Source organism: Crocuta crocuta, unplaced genomic scaffold (assembly GCF_008692635.1).
Source record: "Crocuta crocuta isolate KB4526 unplaced genomic scaffold, BGI_CrCroc_1.0 scaffold53, whole genome shotgun sequence".
NCBI classification, from domain to species: domain Eukaryota; kingdom Metazoa; phylum Chordata; class Mammalia; order Carnivora; family Hyaenidae; genus Crocuta; species Crocuta crocuta.
In genome coordinates, this window is record NW_027529432.1 from 1,894,799 (window position 1) to 1,904,362 (window position 9,564).

General features: G+C 61.6%; 1 protein-coding gene across 1 annotated transcript in view; it reads right to left on the reverse strand.

Annotated features, from left to right (window-relative positions):
• MAP4K2 (mitogen-activated protein kinase kinase kinase kinase 2) overlaps nucleotides 1–9,558 on the reverse strand; it is an 11,912-nt gene extending 2,354 nt beyond the window's left edge. Inside the window, exons 1-24 of the mRNA XM_077759588.1 lie at nucleotides 9,460–9,558; nucleotides 9,277–9,334; nucleotides 8,982–9,072; nucleotides 8,832–8,896; nucleotides 8,471–8,526; nucleotides 8,078–8,125; nucleotides 7,949–7,991; nucleotides 7,486–7,558; nucleotides 7,274–7,405; nucleotides 7,131–7,193; nucleotides 6,725–6,806; nucleotides 6,528–6,635; nucleotides 6,017–6,086; nucleotides 5,653–5,711; nucleotides 5,131–5,174; nucleotides 5,009–5,047; nucleotides 4,876–4,909; nucleotides 4,669–4,774; nucleotides 4,481–4,588; nucleotides 4,327–4,431; nucleotides 4,152–4,231; nucleotides 4,011–4,071; nucleotides 3,811–3,928; nucleotides 8–104 (exon numbers count right to left, since the gene is read on the reverse strand). Coding sequence (XP_077615714.1) covers nucleotides 8–104; nucleotides 3,811–3,928; nucleotides 4,011–4,071; nucleotides 4,152–4,231; nucleotides 4,327–4,431; nucleotides 4,481–4,588; nucleotides 4,669–4,774; nucleotides 4,876–4,909; nucleotides 5,009–5,047; nucleotides 5,131–5,174; nucleotides 5,653–5,711; nucleotides 6,017–6,086; nucleotides 6,528–6,635; nucleotides 6,725–6,806; nucleotides 7,131–7,193; nucleotides 7,274–7,405; nucleotides 7,486–7,558; nucleotides 7,949–7,991; nucleotides 8,078–8,125; nucleotides 8,471–8,526; nucleotides 8,832–8,896; nucleotides 8,982–9,072; nucleotides 9,277–9,334; nucleotides 9,460–9,555 — 1,836 coding nt within the window. The 5' untranslated portion in view covers nucleotides 9,556–9,558. The remainder of the gene's footprint in view (nucleotides 1–7; nucleotides 105–3,810; nucleotides 3,929–4,010; nucleotides 4,072–4,151; nucleotides 4,232–4,326; nucleotides 4,432–4,480; nucleotides 4,589–4,668; nucleotides 4,775–4,875; nucleotides 4,910–5,008; nucleotides 5,048–5,130; nucleotides 5,175–5,652; nucleotides 5,712–6,016; nucleotides 6,087–6,527; nucleotides 6,636–6,724; nucleotides 6,807–7,130; nucleotides 7,194–7,273; nucleotides 7,406–7,485; nucleotides 7,559–7,948; nucleotides 7,992–8,077; nucleotides 8,126–8,470; nucleotides 8,527–8,831; nucleotides 8,897–8,981; nucleotides 9,073–9,276; nucleotides 9,335–9,459) is intronic.
• Nucleotides 9,559–9,564: the final 6 nt, after the last annotated feature.

Sequence of the window (9,564 nt, forward strand, 5' to 3'; positions counted from 1 at the left end):
CCGGGACCCCCAGCCCTCCCTGGCCCCACCTGGCCCAGCTCTTACCCACACGGCACTGCAGGCAGCCTTTGGTGTCTGGAATCTTGGTGGACAGGGCAAAGCGCCTGCGGGGGTGACAGCCAGGACATGTGTCATGGTTGAGAGAGACTGAAGCTCAGAGAGGCAGAGCAACGTGCCCGGGTCACGCAGCTGTGCAAGCCGGTTTCAGGGCTCTAACACCCAGCCTGCAGTGTCTCTGTCCAGTCCATGGGGTCGGACCACAGAAGTACCTTTAACTGTGCAACCTTGGGCAAGTCACTTAACCTCCCTCTGCCTCAACTTCCACATCTGTAGAATGGGGCGCGGGTAGCAGCGGCACCGACCTCAGAGGGCCACAGTAAGGATGAAATGAGTTAATACAGGGGCACCTGGGTGGCTCAGTCGGTTGAGCATCCGTCTCTTGATTTTGGCTCCCAGGGTTGTGGGATCGAGCCCTGTGTGAGGCTCCACGCTGAGCATGGAGCCCACTAGAGATTCATTCATTCTCTCTCTCTCTCTCCCTCTGCCCCTCTCCCTCGATCACACTCTCTAATTAAAAAAATCAATGAGTTAATACAAGAGAAAGGTTTACCGCAGAGCCCGGCACACTGAGAGCACTCCCAAAGGGCTAGCTTTCACCGTTCTGAATGATTACTTTCCTGCCTATTTTCAGCCATCAAAAATCCTTTTCAGGGGGAAGGCAAGGGATAAATGAAGAATGAATGCAGAAACGAGAGCGTGGAGGGCTCGGGAGCCTATGAGGCCCCAGCCCCGCCAGGCTGCTGGAGCACTCACGGCCGTCCCTGCTCCCCACACGCCACGTGTCACATGTCACAGAAGGGCAGGGACGGGCCAGGAGATTAAGACTTGCAAGAAAACCGCAAACAAACGGCCTGCCCTCCCCCATCCCGCCCCTGCCTCTGCTGAAGCTACACCACCTGGGACCAGAGAGGGGCCTGCCCAGGCGGCATCCTTGCTCTGGTTACTGGCTGTCCCCCAAGCCCTCAGGGGACCTTCTGAGCGGCTGGGGAACAGGGCTACAAGTCCGCAGCCCTGCCACCTTCTCCCAGCGACCCCTCTGCCCCCCCCCCCCCGCCAGGCAGCCCATGCCCGTCTCTCACCATCCCTCCGCCCTCCCTCTTCTCTCTCCCTTGGCTCCTCCTAATCTCTTCCCGACCTGGCCTTTGGATGGGACAGGGGCAGATATTCTTGTATTTGTTTTTCCTCCAGACAACTCTGGCTCTCTGCTCTTTATGTTCGCAGTCACACTGTGACTCCGTAGTTTCCCAGACACACACCCAAAGCTGCCAGTGACTCGCCGGGGCGCTGATGGGCCTGTTTCCTGCAGGTCCTGGGACAAAGCAGAGGTTTGCTGCGGAGGGGGCTGAGCTCAGGAAGCCCCAGGGCCACAGGGCTCCAGATGCCGAACGAGCGAGCCCGCTGCAGGAAGGGCCTGTGCCCCCGGCCTCCCGGCTGGAGTCGCCCCTGGCCTGACCTCACCCACTATGCCTATTGGCTCCCACCACCCACCTGGGCAGAGGAGCGTCTAAGCCCCCAGCCCAGACCCCTCCTGGAATTCAGCCTCACCGGGCCCACGGCCAGCGAAGGCCCCACGTACGCACCTTTAACTCCATGTGACAATACTGAGTCCTGGTCCCCCCCACACCTGATGACAGCTCTATCCTTCCCGTCACCCAGGCCAAATTCCCTGGACCCCTCCTTGACCCCTCTTTCTCTCCCATCCACCAACTGTCAGGAAATCCTGCTGATTCAACTTCCAAAATAAAAACCAGAATCCAGCTGCTCTTCCTCTCCTTCTCTGCTACCCTGGCCCGCGCCACCGCCACCTCTCACCTGATGATCACAATAAGCTCCTGACAGGCCTCCCCGCTTTCCCCTGAGCCCTTCAATCGATTCTCAACACAGCAGCTAGAGGGATCCCCTGAAAACCTCAGTCCATGTCACTCTTCTGCAGTGGCCCTCAGGTTGCTCTGAGTCAAAACCAAAAACCTCACTGTGGCTCTGGGGCCCTCCCAGGTCATCTTCCCCGCGCTCCCTCCATCTGGCTACACCAGTCTCCTTGCTGTTCCTCAAACAGGCCAGGCCTGTTCCGGCCCCAGGGCCTTTGCACTGGCCGTCCTCCGCCCCACTCCCGGCAACAAATCTTATTGTTGGTTGTTTGCCATCTGGTCTCCAGTGACAAGAAAGTCTGGGGAATAGGAGGGACCTTGGTTCACAGAGTCCCCCAGGCACATCCTAGGTACTCAGAAGATACTCGCTGAATGACTAAACAAGGGACTCTGTCTCGGACATCCCCCTGGACACCTCACAAGACACGACACGATGCGCTCCCCTGAGGTCTCCTGGTCCCTCCTTCTCCCTCCTGCCCCCTCCAGCCAGGCCCCAGATCCTGTCAGCCCCACTTTCTGAATAGGGTTCAAGTCTGTCCACCCCATAGCCTGACCCCCACTGCCTCAGGTCGCTACACAGACCTCCTTTCCGAGTGCCCTCTCGCCAGCCGCCCCTGTCAGCACAGCCAGCAGAGACGCCTCTAGTCTTNCCCCGGCCTGCCCCCCCCCACCCTGAGCTCCTCATCCTCTGGCCACAGAGACAGGCTCTGAAGTGGGCACGAACCTCTTTCGCTAGACGAAAGAGAATTGGCCCCCGGACTTTGTGGGAATTACTTAGAAGCAGAAGTTCTAGAACCGCACGGCTGTTAGCCAATGGCACGCTGGCCTGGGACTGTGTGCGCATCCATCAGCGGACAAGAACGCCTACCTGAGAATGGAGGTGACAGAGGACAGCAGAGCCAAGAGAGGCAGGCAGGTTCCTGGTAAGGCCGTTTAAGCCTGGATCCAGCTGGGCCTGAAGCTAACCCTATTCCTGAACTTTCAGTTACATGAGCCATTAACTGCCCTCCCGTGCTCAAGTCAGTGAGCTGCACTGTCTACTGCGGGAAGAGTCCTGACTGGCATTCAGAGGGCTCCTTCTAAAAGGCTCACGGTGGGGGCACCTGGGTGGCTCAGTCGGTTGTGCGCCCGACTTCAGCTCAGGTCATGATCTCACGGTTTGTGAGTTCGAGCCCCGCCTCAGGCTCACTGCCGTCAGCCTGTCAGCGTGGAGCTTGCTTCAGGCCCTCTGTCCCCCTCTCTCTGCCCCTCCCCCACTTGCACCGTCCCCCACAAAAACATAGAGACAAATAAATAAAAATTTAAAATGCTCATGGTGCCATCGCCTGTGGAACAAAACCCAGATCCTGGGCCTGGCCTCAAAAGCGGGGCTCCGTCACCTGCCGAGCTTCCCCTCTGGCTGCTCCCCCAGGTCACCCGCGTGCTTTCACACATGCTCTTCCCCTCCATGGAAGGCGGCTCCCTGATTCATCTGCCTGGAAACCCACTGTGCACTCTCCACCTCCAGGCCCTCATGTGGCGGGCCCTCAGAAGAGGCCTCTGTGCGCCACTCCCCCTCTGGCTCACTGCGGTGCCATTTGATTTGTCGTCTCCAAGCCCTGCCTAGGACCAGGCACACAAGTAGCCCATACCCTAACAGCACCCTAACAACACAGCTGCCTCGCTATGGTCTCCTTGCTTCCCAATGGGCCCAGGGCGGGGAGGGGAAGCCCAGGAGAGGGGTATCAATGGCACTGGGCACTGATGGATCAGGAAACTGGGCTCAGAGAGGCAAAGTGACGCATCTGAGGTCATGGGTCATATTCAACCCTGTCTCTGCCCCTCTGCCTCCCGTGCTTCCCTTCCCACCCCACGGCACGCCCCACCCCCTTGGGGTCCCAACCTGGGGATGATGCGCTGTGTAAGGCGGTTGGTGGGGATGGAGAGGGGAACCTGTTGCTGAAGTCGTCGTTGCTCAAACAGGCCTGGGAGGTCATGGGCCCAGATGTGCGTGGATTTCCCTGCAGGGAGGGAGAGAGGGGCTCAGAGAGAGGTGGAGGGGAGGGGGCAGGCCCGGGGCCCCGCCCCTGCCCCGCCCCATACCTGAGAGTGACAGCAGCACGTTGTTCACACAGTAGAGCCAGGTGCAGCGGTGAGAGATGAGCTAGGGGTGGACAGACGGCCGGGGGGTCAGCTCCCCCAGCCCCCCGAGGCCCTCTCCCCCCGAAGCCAGCCAGGCCTCACCTTCTCCAGCGTGTCCTCGTGCAGTTCATGCAGGTTGAGGGTGTAGACGCCTTCTTCCGCCCCCACCACCAGAAACTGGTCTGCATGTTCAGGTACAGGGTCAGAGGTCAATTGTGCCCCCCTGGCCCCAAGCTGGGGGTTCCCAGGCTCCTGCTTCCTCCCTGCCCCGGCCTACCCCGGGTGACAGGGTGAATCCAGGTGACGGCAGCGTGGATCCGCAGGGGGCAGCCGTTGAAGACTTTGGAGAAGCAGGCACCCATCTGGGGANTGGAAGGGGGGGAAGAAGTCAGGGCCGACGTGACACCCCCAGCCTCCCAGCCTCCCAGCCCCTCCGTAGCACCCCCTCACCTCAGGATCCTCCCTGTGCTTCATGGTGGCCCAGGCAGTGGGGAGCAGTGGGGGGCTGTTAGGGCCTGGGACAGGAGGGGGTGGGGCTCCTGCGGGCACAGAGTGGCCGTGAATTCTAGCTCTAGCCCCGCCCAGAGCCTGCCTCCGGGTCCCCCAAGCCTGGACTCACCCAGGGGGCTGGACAGAGGGTCCTCAGCTGGAGGCTCGGCGGCAGATGGCCCCAAGAATGGGGCCCGCTTGATGGTCCCCATAGCATCGTCTGGGGAGTCCAGCTCCTGGCAGGAGAGTCAGGGGGCCGAGCCTGGCTGTTGGCGGGTCACCCGTAACCCGGCCCCGTCCCAACCGCACCCTCTCCAGCCCTTCCCCCACCCCACACCTGGAGTTCTGAGGCTGGCCGGATGGTCAGGCTCCTGTGGGGGACAAACCAGAGGGACGTGAGGTATGAGATGTGACCAGGCCCCAGGTCCAGCTGCCGCCCCCGCCATGGCCCTTCGGGCCCAGCCCCTCACCTTTCCTCCAGGGCCTCCTCTACCGACTGTAGCAGGCTCCTAGGCAGGACAGGATGAGGTCAGAGGTCAGCCTTTTCTGCTGCCCCCACCCCTCCCCTGTAGCCTCCCTCTCCCTCACTCACCCACTCAGCTCCTCCTTTCCCAGCAGCGTCCACTCCTCTTCCCACTGCAGGGAAACCGAGTCAGAAAGACCAAAAGAGAGTCAGAGACAAAAAAAGCAACGTGAGAGGGTGACTGAGAGACTGCGCGCAGGACAGGACGCACAGACGGAAGATGACACGGTAACAGGCAAGACAACTGTGAGCGAGAGGGACGACAGGCAAAGAAACTATGCAAGAGAGCAAACAGCCCAAGAAGGGGACAGAGAGCAGCCAGGGCAAGAGGTAGAGTGGGACAACCAGGCTCGGGAGCGGGCCATGGGTCTGTGATAGGCCCACATGCTAGAGAGGCGTGGTCCCAGTGCCCAGGAAGAAGTGTGTGCCCACACCCTTCCCTGCTCTTCTGCCCCCCGCCTTTGCTGTCCTGAGTGGGACAAGCCTCCTCGCACAGTGCTTTCCCCGGCCAGGCTGCTGCTGCTGCCTCAGGAGTTTGAGACACACACCCCTGCCCCCCACCCCCCCCCACATACACCGTCAGACCCTCACCGGCTCGTTCAGTGGGTCTGTTTCCTTCCTGCGTGGGGCGCCAAATTTCACCTGGTGAACTGGGGGACCCCAGGGTACCCACGTTAGGAAGGTGGGCTCCCAACTGACCCCAACACTCACACCAAATGCCCATACACAGCCCCCACCAAATCCATATACACACAGACTCCCACACAGCCATCCGCCAGATGTGTACACAGCCCCTCAGCAGATCTACACACCTAGCTCCCCACCGAATCCAAATATACAGGCCCCCACTGAATCCACATACACGGCCCTCTCACCAAATCCAAACCCCCCCATCAAGTCCACACACCCCTTACCAAATCCACACACACACAGCCCACCACCACCAAGTTGATACACACGGGCCCCCACAANGCCGGGCCGTGCTGACCCCGCGAGTGAATGGTGTCTGGAAACATGTCGTAAGTCTAAGAGAGAAGACAAACCGCAGACACACACCCAGCACTCGCCTCCCGCCGGGTGTCTCTGGAAACACTCTGTGCGCGAGGATGCGTCGGGCTTTCACAACCCTCTGAGATGATCGTGAGATTACACGGCACCGTCGTTTCAACGACGAGAAAACCAACACAGAGAGGCAAGCGGCTGGCCGAGGATCACCCAGAAACCAGAAGATGGCTAAGCTGGGGCCAGCTCAGCCTGAACCAAGGGCAGGAATTTATCAGGTGTTGGGGGGGCGGTACCGGGGACAAGATGGGCCCAGGGAAGACTTCTACTGGGCGGACTTGCCTGGAGGAAAGTTCTCAGGGCGGGCAACATTGAAGTTAAAGGGACCTGACTCATACCGCCTCCGTGCTCCTTACCACCCAGCCGGCCGGGCCAAGACCTATTCCCCAGCTCTCCTCACTCACCTCTAGTTCACAGTCCTCTGGGGAAGGGGTGCCCAGGTGGGGGTCATTGGCTTTGTCCAGCAGCTGTGTGAGGAGAGCCCGAGGGAGCTGCTGGGTTGTGAATGGGTGCTGGAAGACCGAGGGGGACATGGTTGGTTCCAGACCTCGAGGGCCCTGCTTTCAAGCATCCAGGCTCCTGCCCTGTCCCTGCCTCCCACCTGCAGAAGCTTCTCTGCTGTTGGCCTCTTCTTGGGGTTCTTGGTCAAGGCTAGCTTGAGGAAGTGGTGGAAATTCTGGGTCCTGGTGGGCACAAGAGCCCCCCCCCCCGGCCCCCAGACCCAGGTTAGCCCTCACGTGGTGCATCCCGCCAGCTGCCCCCTGCCACCACTCCAGGAAGGAGCCAGCCTGAGGCCAAGGGCAGCTGCCCAAGCAATGTTGCCATCACGACATGGCAGCCCTTCCTCCCCACCCGCGCCGGGTCTCCTGACCCAGAGACAGGGCTCAAGCCCCTCCCGCAGGTGGCCCGCAAAGGCTGAGGGGGCAGGGCTGGGAGCTGGCGGAAGGCTCTCCACCCCCATGGCAACTGCTGGAAAGGAGGCCCCAGCGGGGCATGCGGGCCCTCACCAGCGAGTCTTGTCTCTCAGCCGGGGCGGCTGGAAGCTACTCTTCGACATGAGCATCAAGGCCCTGTGGAGAGCACGAGGTCAGGGGACAAGGTCATCAGGGCCCTCGGGGTCGGGCAAGGGGCAAGTAAGCGTTGGGCGGACCTCATGGGGTGCAGATGGAAGAGAGGGGGCTGCAGCTCGCCCAGCTCAATGGCGGTGATGCCCAGGGCCCAGACGTCACAGAGCTCGTTGTAGCCTCCTTTGCGTTCCACGGCGGCCACCTCTGGGGCCATCCTAGAGGCGGGGTCACAGATGGGATGGCCAGGTGCCCCCCCTGCGGCCCCCAGCCCCCTCAGCCCAAGGCACAGCCTCACCAGTAAGGAGTCCCAATGAAAGACCTCCTCTTAGCCACAGACGCCGTCAGCTCGCCTGCCACCCCAAAGTCGGCTGCGGGGAGAGACAGCTACTCCCATCCGCCCTCCGGCTACCACTCCCCACCCACTTCCAGGGCTCAGGCTTGGAATGCACCTGAAGGGTTCAGAGAGCAGGCGGCCCAAGTTCAGCCACAACCGCCCCAGGTCCAAGGCAAGGCCAGGTCCCCCCTCCGGGAGGGGTCAACCACCTTCTATCGCTGACCAAGCGCATAGTCCCAGGTTAGATTCCAGACAGACCCAACCGCCTCCAACTACTAGCAGGGAAGGAGGGCTCGTCCGCTTTCTCAACGGGGAAACTGAGGGTTCAGTGGTACAGTGACTTGCTCGAGGACACCCAGCACCTGAACGCAGACTCTAAGCTCCCCCAGGACCCTCACCCTGATTTTTTCCCCGGGGTACTGACCCAGCTTGACATCTCCCTGGAGGGTGAGGAGAAGATTGGCTCCCTGTGGGAATGGAGGAGAGAGAATCCCGTCTGGTGCCCCCAAGAGCCTCCTCCTGCCTCCCACGATGCCCTGGGCCAGACCCCTACCTTGATGTCTCTGTGGATCTTCCCCTGAGAGTGTAAGTGGTGTAGCCCCTGGGGACAAAGAGGAGCTCCTGAGAGCGGCCACCCAGCACTATCCCACCTCTTCTGAACCCCCTCTCGGGGCTGGGGCCCCCCACCCAAGCAGCTTCCTCCTCCCCTCTCCCCAAACAGGAAGTGACTGAGCCAAGAGGGAAATGTGCTGCTTCCGGCAACAGGGCTGGGGCCCCTTTCCCCCCAGGACCCACAGCCCCCCAGGCCAGCCCTGCCCTGAGGCACTCCACCCACCCCACCCCCAACACACACACACGCACACATTCACGCGCACACGCCAGCCAGGCTCCTTGCCCACAACTCCTGGGGACTTAAGAGTGTGAACAGCCTCACGGGCCCAGCTACCTTCAGCGCCTCCCGGCACACATAGGCAATCTGCCGTTCCTCCAGGGGCCCGGTGGCTGAAATGGAAGGAGTGAAGGCTGGCATGGAGGTCTGGAGGATATGCTGACCTTCCCAGGCCACCCTGCGTGGGGGAAGCGGCAGGCACTGCTGGGTGAAAGAGGTGTTGGCCTGGTCCCCTCCCTGCACAGTCTGGGATACAGAGCCCAGAGAAGGACACCATTTCTGTCAAGGTCACACAGCCAGTTAGGAGAGAGGAAGGGCCTAGGCCCAGAACCCCAGCTCTTCTCTCCTGCCCCATGTCGGGGAAGAGGGGGTTGGGGAACGGCTGTGGCCCTCTGGGGCCTGGAGGCCTGGCCCTCACCGTGGTATATCTCCTGCAAGGACCCCCCTCCGCAGAACTCCATGCAGATCCACAAGCGGTCATTCCTGCGAGGGCACAGAACTGGGGTGGGCACGTGGCAGAGCCACATGGGGGCTGCCTAGGGCTGAGCAAAGGGTAAAGCAGCCTCACCTGAGGTAGCTGCCAATGTAGGCCACGACATTGGGGTGACGGCACTCACGTAGGATGGTGATTTCCTGCTGGAGGGAGCTGATGTCGTCCCCTGGGGAGCACAGGGCATGATGGGGGGAGGGCGCATAGGGGTTACTCTAACTCAGTGCCCTCATCTGCAAAATGGGCACATCCGGGCCAGACAAATCCCAAACGACAGCACCTCCTGGGGCCTGTTTCTCAGGGGGTCAACTCTCGGGGCCACCCGGCGCTCTGCCCTCCCACCAGCGCAGAGGCCCTGCCTCCAGGCCCTCACCTGGGTCTAGCTTGACTATCTTGACCGCGGCCAGTTCGGACGTGACCGTGTCTCGGGCCTGCAGGGGCAGAGGAGGTGAAGCGGGATGAGGAGGGGGGCGGGGCTGGGGCCTGGATCCCGCGGTAAGGCGCAGAGTCTGCACCCTCGTCGCCGCTCTCCCGCCCGTCCGGCCGCCCGGCGCACCTTGTAGACGTCGCCATAGGTCCCGGCCCCCACGCGCTGCAGCAGCTCGAAGCGGTCCCGCGGATCCTGCAGCGACACGTCCCGCAGCAGCGCCATTTCCCAGCG